Here is a 17487-nt window from a genome sequence, read left to right as displayed (position 1 = left end):
TTCCACGACTTTTATACGTAAGGTCAATAATTTATAGAAGATCTTTGTTAGTAGAACCTCCATATTTCTCTTCAGTAAGGTCAATACTTTATAGAGGATCTTTGCTAGTAGAACCTCCATATTTCTCTTCAGTAAGGTCAATACTTTATAAAGGATCTTTGCTAGTAGAACCTCCATATTTCTCTTCAGTAAGGTCAATACTTTATAGAAAATCTTTGCTAGTAGAACCTCCATATTTATATTCAGTAAGGTCAATACTTTATAAAGGATATTTGCTAGTAGAACCTCCATATTTCTCTTCAGTAAGGTCAATACTTTATAGAATATCTTTGCTAGTAGAACCTCCATATTTATATTCAGTAAGGTCAATACTTTATAGAGGATCTTTGTTAGTAGAACCTCCATATTTATATTCAGTAAGGTCAATACTTTATAGAGGATCTTTGCTAGTAGAACCTCCATATTTATATTCAGTAAGGTTAATACTTTATAGAGGATCTTTGCTAGTAGAACCTCCATATTTATCTTCAGTAAGGTCAATACTTTATAGAAAATCTTTGCTAGTAGAACCTCCATATTTATATTAAGTAAGGTCAATACTTTATAGAGGATCTTTGCTAGTAGAACCTCCATATTTATCTTCAGTAAGGTCAATACTTTATAGAGGATCTTTGCTAGTAGAACCTCCATATTTATCTTCAGTAAGGTCAATACTTTATAGAGGATATTTGCTAGTAGAACCTCCATATTTATCTTCAGTAAGGTCAATACTTTATAGAGGATCTTTGCTAGTAGAACCTCCATATTTATCTTCAGTAAGGTCAATACTTTATAGAGGATCTTTGCTAGTAGAACCTAACCCTCACTCTGGACTGGACTCTCACATTATTAACTGTATCTGCTCCATCTGTGGTTCGTTCCAAGGTTTGTGGTTGTTTCCATTTGGTTGACTTTTTACTTGCCCTGATGTGAGATCTGAGCCCAGGATGTGCTTGTGACTTGTGCAGCCCTTTGAGACACTGGTGATTATATAAATCTACTTTGATTGTTCTTCTAGTGGTGCATCCACATTTAGGAAACCATCCAAGACTTATTTTAGCTAATGTTCTTCCACGACTTTTATTCATTGATGTTGAGCCGTTACCATGACAACTGGCTCTGGTTGCACTTTGATCCATGCTGAGACATCAGGAAGTGTGATGCGTCCCTAATCATGTGTCCTGTCTTCTTCAGGAGGAAGTGTGATGCGTCCCTAATCATGTGTCCTCACTGTCTTCTTCAGGTGGAAGTGTGATGCGTCCCTAATCATGTGTCCTCACTGTCTTCTTCAGGTGGAAGTGTGATGCGTCCCTAATCATGTGTCCTCACTGTCTTCTTCAGGTGGAAGTGTGATGCGTCCCTAATCATGTGTCCTCACTGTCTTCTTCAGGTGGAAGTGTGATGCGTCCCTAATCATGTGTCCTCACTGTCTTCTTCAGGTGGAAGTGTGATGCGTCCCTAATCATGTGTCCTCACTGTCTTCTTCAGGTGGAAGTGTGATGCGTCCCTAATCATGTGTCCTCACTGTCTTCTTCAGGTGGAAGTGTGATGCGTCCCTAATCATGTGTCCTGTCTGTCTTCTTCTGGTGGAAGTGTGATGCGTCCCTAATCATGTGTCCTGTCTTCTTCAGGTGGAAGTGTGATGCGTCCCTAATCATGTGTCCTCACTGTCTTCTTCAGGTGGAAGTGTGATGCGTCCCTAATCATGTGTCCTCACTGTCTTCTTCAGGTGGAAGTGTGATGCGTCCCTAATCATGTGTCCTGTCTTCTTTAGGTGGAAGTGTGATGCGTCCCTAATCATGTGTCCTCACTGTCTTCTTCAGGTGGAAGTGTGATGCGTCCCTAATCATGTGTCCTCACTGTCTTCTTCAGGTGGAAGTGTGATGCGTCCCTAATCATTTGTCCTCACTGTCTTCTTCAGGTGGAAGTGTGATGCGTCCCTAATCATGTGTCCTGTCTGTCTTCTTCTGGTGGAAGTGTGATGCGTCCCTAATCATGTGTCCTGTCTTCTTCAGGTGGAAGTGTGATGCGTCCCTAGTCATGTGTCCTCACTGTCTTCTTCAGGTGGAAGTGTGATGCGTCCCTAATCATGTGTCCTCTCTGTCTTCTTCAGGTGGAAGCAGCTCAGGATGTCCGCCCACCACCTCTTCCTCCTCCTCCTCCTCCTCCTCCTCCTCCTGCTCTACTGCCCAGGGCTTCTCCCTCGCTGAGCCAGCCATGACCAGCCAGCACTCGCACACACACCCCTCCTTTAGCTCCATCCACTCCATGGCCGAGCAGCAGCAGGTAAAACACAAGTCAAAACATGTCCAGGAATCAAAACGTACATAAGTACGTCTTGGAATCAAAACATACGTAAGCAGTGTTTCCCCAGAAAATGTGTTAGTTAAGATGGTGGGAGGGGGAAGGGGGAGGGTGGGTGTAAGGATGGGTGTAAATATTAGAGAAATAAAGAAGCCTACAATTTTTGGTTGTGTTTTCCGCTCCATTTGCAGAATGGCGATATACGATAGGATAGGATAGGACTTTATTGTCATTGCACAAGTACAACGAAACTTTGTTTTCAGCACAAACCCGTTGAAGATGAGACAAACAAACAGTGTACAGGGTTACAAACAAACAGTGTACAGGGTTACAGAACAGGAACGCTGATGGGTCGCCACAAGGCGCCCTGTAAAAGATGGGAAAAAGGTAAAACGCTGGGGAAGAAGATGAGTAAAATATACAATCGAGACTGGGCTCCTAAGGGGCGAGTCTGGAGTGGGAAAAAACCTCCATGCCATGCCCACATCAACATGTTACATATAATCACGACAACTCGCAACAGAGGGGGGAGTTGGGGCCCTGGAGGTCGACTGCTGCTATAAAGCGCTGCCAGCCGTCCATCACCCCGAAGGGGAATCAAGCGGTGGTGAGGGCGGGGGTGAGGGGGTGTATATGCCCATTGTCTTGGGTGTGTTTTGTTTTTTGTTGTTGTTTTTTTTTTTTGTCTTGGGTGTGTTGATGTAGTGTCCATAGGCCTGGGGCCGTTCTGCATGCAAGCAAAAGTTTGACTCCAGGTGTCGTTGAGGAGGGAGGGATGTCAAAAGCGTCCATCACTGAGGTGTCCTCGGGCGGATGTTTTCAGAACAGCCTGCTGCTGTTGTTGCATCAAGGCCATTCGTTGGAGTCAAAACGTAGATTAGGATTTTTGTTTTTCCGCGAGCAGACATTACAATGGCTTGTCTGTTCTATTCGTCCATGCTGGCTCTCATATCCAATTTTTCCCTTTCAACCAGTTTCTCCATGATGTGATCTATCTTGTGATTCAGTTCAGAAATGGCCCCAGACTGTGATCCCACAGCCCGACCCAAACCTTCCATTGTGACAAACAGCCTTTGGGCTCCTTGAGTGGCTGCCATCGTCTTAATGCCCAGCCCAATCAGCAGGTGCCCCAAATAGGTAGATGTCTTCCACGTCCTTGATGGAAAGGACTGAGAGGCACATGATTCTCCATTTATCCCAGGAATCTCTCACAGCAATGGTTCCATCAGGGCAGCCAGGCTCCCCAGAACCTCTTTTCCTCGTCGAAAAGATTTTGTCAATTGAGTGGAGAGTCCAGTTGATCATTTCCATGTCTGATGTTTAGATTTGGAGGACAGTACAAAGAAAGAGGCTTCAAAAAAGTGTAGACAAGACAAAACAAAGAGAGCAAGCAGGGAGAAGAAGGGAGCGGAATAAATGTGACCGCCCTCACCAGAGGCAAGACAGAAAGACTGATATATATATCTCCATATTTTTTCCCTAAAGTAGAAACAAAACACTAAATTGTCCTAGTTACCTGAGATACTAAGTATGTCATTATTATGACTTAGTAAGTCAATATTTTGACTTAGTAATTTGAGGTTAGTTTGTCTAAATTGTCAGACGATGTCTTCTCTGATGTCTCCATCTTGTCCAGAAGTCTCTTCTTTATCTGGACGTCGTCTTCTACTGCACTCAGCAACTTTGTCTCCATTGGAAGTTTGCCTTTTAGTCTGTCCTGCTTGTGGCTCTTGACTTTTGCCTAAACCATTTTTATAAGGATTTTTACAAAATGACATTCAATAATCATGAATACATTATTTGGGATAAAGCCACTTGTAGCACGGGTGTAAGAGAGTGACATGTTATTTACTACATGTCAAATGGCTCAACATCGTAAGAGAGTGACATGTTATTTACTACATGTCAAATGGCTCAACATCGTAAGAGAGTGACATGTTATTTACTACATGTCAAATAGCTCAACATCGTAAGAGAGTGACATGTTATTTACTGCATGTCAAATGGCTCAACATCGTAAGAGAGTGACATGTTATTTACTACATGTCAAATAGCTCAACATCGTCGGGAAACAATGTGTCAATAAAGCAATTCCAGGTATTTGAATTTTGACAGAAAAAAAAAACATTAATGCAACTGCAGTTTTACTTAACTCCATCCATCCATCCATTTTCTACCGCTTATTCCCTTTGGGGTCGCGGGGGCGCTGGAGCCTATCTCAGCTACAATCGGGCGGAAGGCGGGGTACACCCTGGACAAGTCGCCACCTCATCGCAGGGCCAACACAGATAGACAGACAACATTCACACTCACATCCACACACTAGGGCCAATTTAGTGTTGCCAATCAACTTATCCCCAGCCTTTTACAGACAAAGTTCTGTTTTAACAGATTTTCTTAAATAGTTCATAGTAAAGTGGGGTTTTTTTTACACTAAGAAAAAAAACACCAAAATTAATGAAATATGCCATATTTTATGGCATATTTCTAAATTATGCCATAAAATAAAATATATGCACATAAACCAATTATAATATTTATATATTTAAAAAAAAATGTTTTAATAAAAAGGTCAAAAAGTGGCTGACATCAAAAACTTGAATTTATTTTTTTTATTTTTTATTTTTTTACAGTTATTTATAAACAATTTATAGAATCTACAATATATCCATCCATCCATTTTCTACCGCTTATTCCCTTTGGGGTCGCTGGACCCTATCTATATATAAAATTTAACTCTTTACACACATTTATAAACAGTTTATAGTAAGTGTAGTTTTTTTTACCCACAGAATAAAAAAATACACATTAAATTGACTTATAGACCTGTATTTTTTTTTAAATTATATCATAATATAATCTCTTTAGACAAAGTTCTGTTTTTACAGATTTTCTTAAATAGTTCATAGTAAATTGTTGGTTTTTTACCCAAAGAAAAAAAATCCATACCAAGATTCACTTAATATGTATTTCTAAATTATGCCATAAAATAAAATATATGCACATAAACCAATTATAATATATTAAAAAAATACTTGTAATTAAAAGGTCAAAAAGTGGCTGACATTAAAAACGTGAATTTGTTTTTTGTTTGTTTTTTACAAATATTTATAAACAGTTTATAGAATTTACAATATATATTAAATATAATCTCTTTACACACATTTATGAACAGTTTATAGAAAGTGTGTTTTTTACTCAAAGAATAAAAAATATACATTAAATTGACTAATAGACGTGTATTTTTTAAAATTATATCATACTCAATATTATTTATTACAAGAAACTACTCAAAGCATTTTTAATACAAGCCTATTTAAATACATGTAAAACAGCTGAACTTGAATTTATGCTTGCCATCTTGACTTCTGATTCCAAAGCAAGTATTTTTGTCACACTGTTGTCAAACAATGATCATATTCAAACAAATATGATTCCACATTGTTGAAAGTGGTCATGGAGAGCATTTGAAGTTGCAGTGCAGTTCATAGAGAAATGTTTTGATGCCTCGTCTATCTGCCTTTCAACTACATGACTTCCTAGCAATGAAGTTAGCGCCCACACACCTGAAGTACAGCTCTTCTCTCTTTCACCACAGAAGGTTGTGGATTGGAATCTTGCTGCTCTTGTACATCATTGGGATGTTGCTGCTCTTGTACATCATTGGGATGTTGCTGCTCTTGTACATCATTGGGATGTTGCTGCTCTTGTACATCATTGGGATGTTGCTGCTCTTGTACATGATTGAGCATATCTTTGTCTGTGACCAGGCTGTCAAGGGTGAATGGAGAATGTGAGAGCTTGTGTCAATATCTGATGTTTCTATTCCAAATGGAATGGATGTAGTTGATGTTGATGGAGAAGCGCCCAGGTGTGCTGGCATAGTTGGAAGTACAGCATAACAACTTCTTCCACCTGCGTCCACTGATTGTCTGGACTTTCAGTTTAGTGTCGATTGTTGTTTTTGTCATGTCCTCTTTCTGATGAGGAAATTCCTCAGATGTCCTCCAAGTCCGTAGCGTTCCAAAATAGGGTAAGAATGTCACCAGACTTGGACTGGCAAGTTTCCCAGTCAACACCTTGTTGACTTTTGTTAACTTTAAACTCCAAAACGATGCTTAAAAGTAGCTCTACTTCTCTGTCAGTCCACATCATCCATATCATTCTTTCTTGCCGTGACCCGACATTTTTGCTATATGCCGCCTCCGGAAATGACGTACTGGATGTTTGTGATTGACTAAAATGGTCTTAAGTCCGAGGCTACAGCGCCCCCAGTATGACACTCAGTGTATGGGTTTGCTTCAGTACAGAGATACTTTTTTAAATGTTTGCTTCAGGACAGAGATACTTTTTTAAATGTTTGCTTCAGGTCAGAGATACTTTTTTAACTGTGCACGTGTGGCTGCAGATCTTCTTAAGACCTTAGTTTAGGCGGTGGCTCTTTGTTGTTAAGGCGGCCGCCTTAGCAACAAAGCGCTGCGGGGAAAACCTGTATAAGTACGTCTTGGAATCAAAACATACATAAGTACGTCTAGGAATCGAAACATACATAAGTATGTCTTGGAATCAAAACATACATAAGTACATCTTGGAATCAATACATACATAAGTACGTCTAGGAATCAAAACATACATAAGTATGTCATGGAATCAAAACATACATAAGTACGTCTTGGAATCAAAACATACATAAGTATGTCTAAAATATAAACATACATAGGTATGTCATGAAATCAAAACATACATAAGTACGTCTTGGAATCAAAACATACATAAGTACGTCTGAAAATATAAACATACATAAGTATGTCTTGGAATCAAAACATACATAAGTATGTCATGAAATCAAAACATACATAAGTACGTCTTGGAATCAAAACATACATAAGTACGTCTAGAAATATAAACATACATAAGTATGTTTTGGAATCAAAACATACATAAGTACATCTTGGAATCAAAACATACATAAGTATGTTTCGGAATCAAAACATACATAAGTACGTCTAGGGATCAAAGCATACATAAACATGTCTTGCAATCAAAACATACATAAGTATGTGTAGGTACGTCTTGGAATCAAAACATACATAAGAATGTGTAGGTATATCTTGGAATCAAAACATACATAAGTGTGTATACAGTGTACATAAAGGACAAGTCTTAGAATAAAAACAAACATAAGTATGTATACAGTGTACATACAGGACAAGTCTTACAATACAAACATACATATGTATGTATACGGTGTACATACAGGACAAGTCTTACAATAAAAACAAACATAAGTATGTATACAGTGTACATACAGGACAAGTCTTACAATAAAAACATACATAAGTATGTATACGGCAGTGACGTGCGGTGAGGTTGATGGCTGGTGAGGCACTGACTTCATCACAGTCAGATTTACAAACATATGAACCCTAAAGAGTATCTTATTCACCATTTGATTGGCAGCAGTTAACGGGTTATGTTTAAAAGCTCATACAAGCATTCTTCCCTGCTTGGCACTCAGCATCAAGGCTTGGAATTGGGGGTTAAATCACCAAAAATTATTCCCGGGCGCGGCGCCGCTGCTGCCCACTGCTCCCCTCACCTCCCAGGGGGTGATCAAGGGGATGGATCAAATGCAGAGGACAAATTTCACCACACCTAGTGTGTGTGTGACAATCATTGCTACTTTAACTTAACTTTAACTTTACACATACAAACTGTAGCACACAAAAAAGCACATTTAATAAAAAAACGTTATTATGGTCTTACCTTTACTTATAAGTGTGGGAACAGTGGTGTTGGTGTTGGAGGAGTTGTGAATGAATGAAATATGAAATCTGTGCTGCAGTCTGCAGGTGTACCTAATGTTGTGTCCTTGCAGTCGTTCACGGCTCCTCCGGCGCGAGCATTGTTGTTTTTGCACTTTTTGGCTTCTTGTTAAGTTTTTTGGGGTGGATTCGGTCTTGCACGTGGAGGGTTAGGGTGTGGCTTTGGTTGGTGTGGCGCTCCCGTCGGGGGGTGCATTAACCGGCACCAGGAGGCGGGATTACTGCGAGCCTCAGCCAGTGCGTCTTCGCAGCAGTTTTATGATCGCTCAGCACAATAAATACGTTACACACATACAGTTGTTGACAAAATACACTGTACATTATATACCTCAGCTAATTAAACTATGGAAATGTATAATATAATTCATATAGCAATACGGTCTCACTGCACAGCAGGCCAGCAGTTAGCCCAGTCATTGCGCAATCCATGTTGAGGCACTGAGTGACGTGCCTCAACTGGCTGCTGTTCACCGCACCGTCTCTTCTCAGTATTTGAACGGCAAATGTGAAAATTCAGCGATTTTGAATACAAATAATCTAAAACTGGTGAAGTTAAATGGAAAATAACTTTATAGTATAATCACTGGATACATATAACTATTTAATACATTTTTTTTCTTTTTACATTTTTTTTCTTTCCATGAACTGCTCGTCACTGGTATACAGTGTACATACAGGACAAGTCTTACAATAAAAACATACATAAGTATGTATATAGTGTACATACAGGACAAGTCTTACAATAAAAACATAGTGGATCTAACATAATAGTAAGAGTCCAGTCCATAGTGGATCTAACATAATAGTGAGAGTCCAGTCCATAGTGGATCTAACATAATAGTGAGAGTCCAGTCAATAGTGGATCTAACATAATAGTAAGAGTCCAGTCCATAGTGGGGCCAGCAGGAAACCATCCCGAGCGGAGACGGGTCAGCAGCGCAGAGATGTTCCCAAATGATACACAGACGAGCGGTCCACCCCGGGTCCCGACTCTGGACAGCCAGCACTTCATCCATGGCCACCGGACCTGTGTGTCTCCCCCTCCACAAGGGAGAGGGGAGCAGAGGAGAAAGGAAAAGAAACGGCAGATCAACTGGTCTAACACTCTTAATGTGTGACTCAAAGGAGAGAGTTGTTTTAGTAACACTCTTAATGTGTGACTCAAAGGAGAGAGTTGTTTTAGTAACACTCTTAATGTGTGACTCAAAGGAGAGAGTTGTTTTAGTAACACTCTTAATGTGTGACTCAAAGGAGAGAGTTGTTTTAGTAACACTCTTAATGTGCGACTCAAAGGAGAGAGTTGTTTTAGTAACACTCTTAATGTGCGACTCAAAGGAGAGAGTTGTTTTAGTAACACTCTTAATGTGCGACTCAAAGGAGAGAGTTGTTTTAGTAACACTCTTAATATGCGACTCAAAGGAGAGAGTTGTTTTAGTAACACTCTTAATGTGTGACTCAAAGGAGAGAGTTGTTTTAGTAACACTCTTAATGTGCGACTCAAAGGAGAGAGTTGTTTTAGTAACACTCTTAATGTGCGACTCAAAGAAGAGAGTTGTTTTAGTAACGCTCTTAATGTGCGACTCAAAGGAGAGAGTTGTTTTAGGAACGCTCTTAATGTGCGACTCAAAGGAGAGAGTTGTTTTAGGAACGCTCTTAATGTGTGACTCAAAGGAGAGAGTTGTTTTAGTAACGCTCTTAATGTGTGACTCAAACGAGAGAGTTGTTTTAGTAACACTCTTAATTTGTGACTCAAAGGAGAGAGTTGTTTTAGTAGCACTCTTAATGTGTGACTCAAAGGAAAGAGTTGTTTTAGTAACACTCTTAATGTGTGACTCAAACGAGAGAGTTGTTTTAGTAACACTCTTAATGTGTCACTCAAAGGAGAGAGTTGTTTTAGTAACACTCTTAATGTGCGACTCAAAGGAGAGAGTTGTTTTAGTAACACTCTTAATGTGCGACTCAAAGGAGAGAGTTGTTTTAGTAACACTCTTAATATGCGACTCAAAGGAGAGAGTTGTTTTAGTAACACTCTTAATGTGCGACTCAAAGGAGAGAGTTGTTTTAGTAACACTCTTAATGTGCGACTCAAAGGAGAGAGTTGTTTTAGTAACACTCTTAATGTGTGACTCAAAGGAGAGAGTTGTTTTAGGAACACTCTTAATGTGTGACTCAAACGAGAGAGTTGTTTTAGTAACACTCTTAATGTGTGACTCAAAGGAGAGAGTTGTTTTAGTAACACTCTTAATGTGTGACTCAAACGAGAGAGTTGTTTTAGTAACACTCTTAATGTGTGACTCAAAGGAGAGAGTTGTTTTAGTAACACTCTTAAAGTGTGACTCAAAGGAGAGAGTTGTTTTAGTAACACTCTTAATGTGTGACTCAAAGGAGAGAGTTGTTTTAGTAACACTCTTAATGTGTGACTCAAAGGAAAGAGTTGTTTTAGTAACACTCTTAATGTGCGACTCAAAGGAGAGAGTTGTTTTAGTAACACTCTTAATGTGCGACTCAAAGGAGAGAGTTGTTTTAGTAACACTCTTAATGTGTGACTCAAAGGAGAGAGTTGTTTTAGGAACACTCTTAATGTGTGACTCAAAGGAGAGAGTTGTTTTAGTAACACTCTTAATGTGTGACTCAAACGAGAGAGTTGTTTTAGGAACGCTCTTAATGTGCGACTCAAAGGAGAGAGTTGTTTTAGGAACGCTCTTAATGTGTGACTCAAAGGAGAGAGTTGTTTTAGTAACGCTCTTAATGTGTGACTCAAACGAGAGAGTTGTTTTAGTAACACTCTTAATTTGTGACTCAAAGGAGAGAGTTGTTTTAGTAACACTCTTAATGTGTGACTCAAAGGAGAGAGTTGTTTTAGTAACACTCTTAAAGTGTGACTCAAAGGAGAGAGTTGTTTTAGTAACACTCTTAATGTGTGACTCAAAGGAGAGAGTTGTTTTAGTAGCACTCTTAATGTGTGACTCAAAGGAAAGAGTTGTTTTAGTAACACTCTTAATGTGTGACTCAAACGAGAGAGTTGTTTTAGTAACACTCTTAATGTGTCACTCAAAGGAGAGAGTTGTTTTAGTAACACTCTTAATGTGCGACTCAAAGGAGAGAGTTGTTTTAGTAACACTCTTAATGTGCGACTCAAAGGAGAGAGTTGTTTTAGTAACACTCTTAATATGCGACTCAAAGGAGAGAGTTGTTTTAGTAACACTCTTAATGTGCGACTCAAAGGAGAGAGTTGTTTTAGTAACACTCTTAATGTGCGACTCAAAGGAGAGAGTTGTTTTAGTAACACTCTTAATGTGTGACTCAAAGGAGAGAGTTGTTTTAGGAACACTCTTAATGTGTGACTCAAACGAGAGAGTTGTTTTAGTAACACTCTTAATGTGTGACTCAAAGGAGAGAGTTGTTTTAGTAACACTCTTAATGTGTGACTCAAACGAGAGAGTTGTTTTAGTAACACTCTTAATGTGTGACTCAAAGGAGAGAGTTGTTTTAGTAACACTCTTAAAGTGTGACTCAAAGGAGAGAGTTGTTTTAGTAACACTCTTAATGTGTGACTCAAAGGAGAGAGTTGTTTTAGTAACACTCTTAATGTGTGACTCAAAGGAAAGAGTTGTTTTAGTAACACTCTTAATGTGCGACTCAAAGGAGAGAGTTGTTTTAGTAACACTCTTAATGTGCGACTCAAAGGAGAGAGTTGTTTTAGTAACACTCTTAATGTGTGACTCAAAGGAGAGAGTTGTTTTAGGAACACTCTTAATGTGTGACTCAAAGGAGAGAGTTGTTTTAGTAACACTCTTAATGTGTGACTCAAACGAGAGAGTTGTTTTAGTAACACTCTTAATGTGTCACTCAAAGGAGAGAGTTGTTTTAGTAACACTCTTAATGTGTGACTCAAACGAGAGAGTTGTTTTAGTAACACTCTTAATGTGTGACTCAAAGGAGAGAGTTGTTTTAGTAACACTCTTAATGTGTGACTCAAACGAGAGAGTTGTTTTAGTAACACTCTTAATGTGTGACTCAAACGAGAGAGTTGTTTTAGTAACACTCTTAATGTGTGACTCAAAGGAGAGAGTTGTTTTAGTAACACTCTTAATGTGTGACTCAAACGAGAGAGTTGTTTTAGTAACACTCTTAATGTGTGACTCAAACGAGAGAGTTGTTTTAGTAACACTCTTAATGTGTGACTCAAACGAGAGAGTTGTTTTAGTAACACTCTTAATGTGTGACTCAAACGAGAGAGTTGTTTTAGTAACACTCTTAATGTGTGACTCAAAGGAGAGAGTTGTTTTAGTAACACTCTTAATGTGTGACTCAAAGGAGAGAGTTGTTTTAGTAACACTCTTAATGTGTGACTCAAAGGAGAGAGTTGGGTGGAAGATAATACTCAGATTCTTTACAGAGTCGCTTTGTGTAATTGTTTGGTTGTCAAATGTTAAGGTGGTATTATTAAATAGGTGTATAATTGTTTGGTTGTCAAATGTTAAGGTGGTATTATTAAATAAATGTCGGTGTTTAGCAGGACCGATAATCAGCATTTCCGTTTTCTTGGCGTTGAGTTGCAAGAAGTTAGCGGACATCCATTGTTTAATTTCATTAAGACACGCCTCCAGCTGACTACAATCCGGCGTGTTGGTCATCTTTAGGGGCATGTAGAGTTGGCTGTCATCAGCATAACAGTGAAAGCTAACACGTATGATGTCATCATCATAACAGTGAAAGCTAACACGTATGATGTCATCATCATAACAGTGAAAGCTAACACGTATGATGTCATCATCATAACAGTGAAAGCTAACACGTAGCGGCAGCATGTAAATACTAAAGAGTGCAGGGCCAAGAACCGAACCCTGAGGAACTCCACACGTTACCTTAACATAGTCCGAGGTCACATTATTATGGGAGACGCACTGCATCCTGTCAATAAGATAAGAGTTAAACCACGACAAGGCTAAGTCTGACATACCAATATGTGTTTTGATACGCTCTAATAAAATATTATGATGGCTGGTATGGAAAGCAGCGCTAAGATGAAGAAGCAGCAACATAGATGACATCCATGGTTAGCAGTAGATCATTAGTCATTTTTGCCAGGGCTGTCTCCGTAGAGTGATTTGCCCTGAAACCGGATTGAAAAGGTTCACAGAGATTGTTAGACACTAAGTGTTCATTTAGCTGCTGTGCAACTATTTTTTCGAGGATTTTCGAGATAAAGGGAAGGTGGGACACCAGCCGGTAGTTTACCATGAGGTTAGGATGGAGGTTAGGTCTTTTGAGCAGAGGATGAATAACCGCTTTCTTGAATGCTAGGGGAACAGTGCCAGAGGAAAGTGATAAGTTTATAATATTTAGCACTGATGGACCTAATAATACAAAAAGCTCCTTGATAAGTTTCCCAGGAAGTGGGTCAAGTAAACATGTTGTTTGTTTTATCCCACTTACACGCCGTAATAGTTCCTGTAATGTTATTTCATCAAAAAGAGAGAGACTATTTTGTATTGCAGTATCCGTCGTAGATACAGTTGTATCTGTGTTAATAGAACCCAGTTTTAGCTGGGATGCGTTGTCTTTAATCTCCTTTCTAATGAGTTCAATTTTCTTATTAAAGAAATTCATAAAGTCATCTGCCGAGTGGGTGGAGCTATTGGGAGGAGTCCCTTGTTGGGCTACTAAACTAAACAAAAATTTAGGGTCGTTTTTGTTGAGGCGGATGAGATTTGAGTAATATTTAGCTTTAGCTAAGGTAAGCATGCATTTATAAGTTATTAAACTATCACTCCATGCTTGATGGAAAACGATAAAAAATATGTTTGCACACATTTTATATTCACTGCATTATGAAATATGTGCGTATTAAACATGTTTGCACACATGAAGCGCTTTGGTGGAATATCTTTATGGTGCAAAATGAAGATTATTTTGAAATACTTCTGTTGATGTATTGCTTTCCATTTGATGTCCAGTAAGAAGAAAGGTGTGTGTGTGTGTGTCTGTGTGTGTGTGTGTGTGTGTGTGTGTGTGTGTCTGTGTGTGTCTGTGTGTGTGTGTGTGTGTGTGTGTGTGTGTGTGTGTGTGTGTGTGTGTGTGTGTGTGTGTGTGTGTGTGTGTGTATGTGCACAGGTGCTGTCTGACATGACCATACTCCAGCGGAGGATCCCCCCCACCTTCCGAGAGCCCGCCACTGCCCCCTTGAGGAAACTCTCTGTAGACCTCATCAAGACTTACAAGCACATCAATGAGGTACTGCTCTCTCCTCTTGTGGAATAAGGTGTGATGATGATGCAACTGGAAGAAGATGTGGAATAAGGTGTGATGATGATGCAACTGGAAGAAGATGTGGAATAAGGTGTGATGATGATGATGCGTGTGCTGGTGTAAGAAGATGTGGAATAAGGTGTGAGAATGATGCGTGTGCCGGTGTAAGAAGGTGTGGAATAAGGTGTGAGAATGATGCGTGTGCCGGTGTAAGAAGGTGTGGAATGAGGTGTGATGATAATGATGATGCGTGTGCAGGTGTGAGAAGAGGTGGACTAAGGTGTGATGATGCGTGTGCCGGTGTAAGAAGATGTGCAATAAGGTGTGGTGATGATGATGATGATGATGGTGTGTGTGTTAGAAGATGTAGAATAAGATGTGATAATGATGTGGACTAAGATGTATTGATGATGTGGACTAAGGTGATGAAGATGCGGACTAAGGTGTGATGATGTGGACTAAGGTGGGATGATGATGACACAGGTGTGATGATGATGTGGACTAAGGTGTGATGATGTGGACTAAGGTGTGATGATGATGATGTGGACCAAGGTGTGATGATGTGGACGAAGGTGTGATGGTGATGTGGACTAGTGTGTGATGATGTGGACTAAGGTGTGATGATGATGTGGACGAAGGTGTGATGATGATGTGGACTAATGTGTGATGATGTGGACTAAGGTGTGATGATGATGTGGATGAAGGTGTGATGTTGTGGATGAAGGTGTGTTGATGATGTGGACTAAGGTGAGATGATGATGTGGACGAAAGTGTGATAATGTGGACAAAGGTGTGATGATGATGTGGATTAATGTGTGATGATGATGTGGATGAAGGTGTGTTGATGATGTGGACTAAAGTGTGATGATGTGGACTAAGGTGTGATGATGAAGATGTGGACTAAGGTGTGATGAGGATTGGGACTAAAGTGTGATGGACTAAGGTGTGATGATGACGCAGGTGTGATGATGATGATGATGTGGACTAAGGTGTGATGATGATGTGGACTAAGGTGTGATGATGATGTGGATGAAGGTGTGATGATGTGGATGAAGGTGTGTTGATGATGTGGACTAAGGTGAGATGATGATGTGGACGAAAGTGTGATAATGTGGACAAAGGTGTGATGATGATGTGGACTAATGTGTGATGATGATGTGGACGAAGGTGTGTTGATGATGTGGACTAAAGTGTGATGATGTGGACTAAGGTGTGATGATGAAGATGTGGACTAAGGTGTGATGAGGATTGGGACTAAAGTGTGATGATGTGGACTAAGGTGTGATGATGACGCAGGTGTGATGATGATGATGTGGACTAAGGTGTGATGATGATGTGGACTAAGGTGTGATGATGTGGACTAAGGTGTGATGATGAGGAGGACAAAGGTGTGATGATGATTAGGACTAAGGTGTGATGATGTGGACTAAGGTGAGATGATGATGAGGACTAAGGTGTGATGATGATAATGAGGACTAAGGTGTGATGATGGACTAAGATGTGATGATGATGATGACTAAGGTGTGATGATGATGATGAGGACTAAGGTGTGATGATGATAATGAGGACTAAGGTGTGATGATGGACTAAGATGTGATGATGATGATGATGATGACTAAGGTGTGATGATGATGATGAGGACTAAGGTGTGATGATGGACTAAGTTGTGATGATGATGACTAAGGTGTGATGATGAGGAGGACTAAGGTGTGGTGATGATGATGACTAAGGTATGATGATGATGAGGACTTAGGTGTGATGATGATGATGATGACTAAGGTATGATGATGATGAGGACAAAGGTGTGATGATGATGATTACTAAGGTGTGATGATAGACTAAGATGTGCACTAAGGTGTGATGATGTGGACTGAAGTGTGATGATGGACTAAGAAGTGATGATGTGGACTAAGGTGTGATGATTATGAGGACTAAAGTGTGATGATGATGATGATGAGGACTAAGGTGTGATGATGATGAGGACTAAGGTGTGATGATGATGAGGACTAAGGTGTGATGATGATGATGAGGACTAAATTGTGATGATGATGATAAGGACTAAGGTGTGATGATGATGATGATGAAGACTAAAGTGTGATGATGATGAGGACTAAGGTGTGATGATGATGATGAGAACTCAAGTGTGATGATGATGATGAGGACTAAGGTGTGATGATGACGATGAGGACTAAAGTGTGATGATGATGATGAGGACTAAGGTGTGATGATGATGATGAGGACTAAAGTGTGATGATGATGATGATGAGGACTAAGGTGTGATGATGATGATGATGAGGACTAAAGTGTGATGATGATGATGAGGACTAAGGTGTGATGATGATGATGAGGACTAAAGTGTGATGATGATGATGATGAGGACTGAAGTGTGATGATGATGATGAGGACTAAAGTGTGATGAGGACTAAGGTGTGATGATGATAAGGACTAAGGTGTGATGATGATGATGAGGACTAAAGTGTGATGATGATGAGGACTAAGGTGTGACAATGATGAGGAATAAAGTGTGATGATGATGAGGAGTAAGGTGTGATGATGATGATGATGTGGACTAAGGTGTGATGATGATGGTGAGGAGGAGTAAGGTGTGATGATGATGATGATGATGCAGGTGTACTACACCAAGAAGAAGAGGCGGGCCCAGCAGGTAGCTCCATCAGAAGACAGCAGCAGCAAGAAGGAGAGGAAGGTGTACAACGAGGGTTATGATGATGACAACTATGACTACATGGTGAAGAATGGAGAGAAGTGGCTGGACCGCTATGAGATCGACTCCTTGATTGGCAAGGGATCCTTTGGACAGGTGAGGGAAGACAGCATTACTCACACACAATAGTCATGTCTTCACCACCCTCACATGACAATATTCATGTCTTCACCACCCTCACATGACAATAGTCATGTCTTCACCACCCTCACATGACAATAGTCATGTCTTCACCACCCTCACATGACAATAGTCATGTCTTCACCACCCTCACATGACAATAGTCATGTCTTCACCACCCTCACATGACAATAGTCATGTCTTCACCACCCTCACATGACA

At 39.9% G+C, this 17487-nt stretch overlaps 1 protein-coding gene across 3 annotated transcripts in view; it reads left to right on the top strand.

The window, feature by feature from the left end:
- Window positions 1-17487, top strand: part of dyrk1b (dual-specificity tyrosine-(Y)-phosphorylation regulated kinase 1B) — a 117461-nt gene that overhangs the window by 64785 nt on the left and 35189 nt on the right. For all 3 annotated transcript variants that reach the window (XM_072913092.1, XM_072913091.1, XM_072913093.1), the window contains exons 2-4: window positions 2153-2325; window positions 14286-14405; window positions 17050-17241. In XM_072913092.1, coding sequence (XP_072769193.1) covers window positions 2257-2325; window positions 14286-14405; window positions 17050-17241 — 381 coding nt within the window. In that variant the 5' untranslated portion in view covers window positions 2153-2256. The remainder of the gene's footprint in view (window positions 1-2152; window positions 2326-14285; window positions 14406-17049; window positions 17242-17487) is intronic.

The sequence above is a fragment of the Nerophis lumbriciformis genome, linkage group LG04, assembly GCF_033978685.3.
Source record: "Nerophis lumbriciformis linkage group LG04, RoL_Nlum_v2.1, whole genome shotgun sequence".
NCBI lineage: Eukaryota > Metazoa > Chordata > Actinopteri > Syngnathiformes > Syngnathidae > Nerophis > Nerophis lumbriciformis.
The sequence above is the reverse complement of the archived record's forward strand: the minus strand, read 5'-3'. Positions and strand labels throughout refer to the sequence as shown.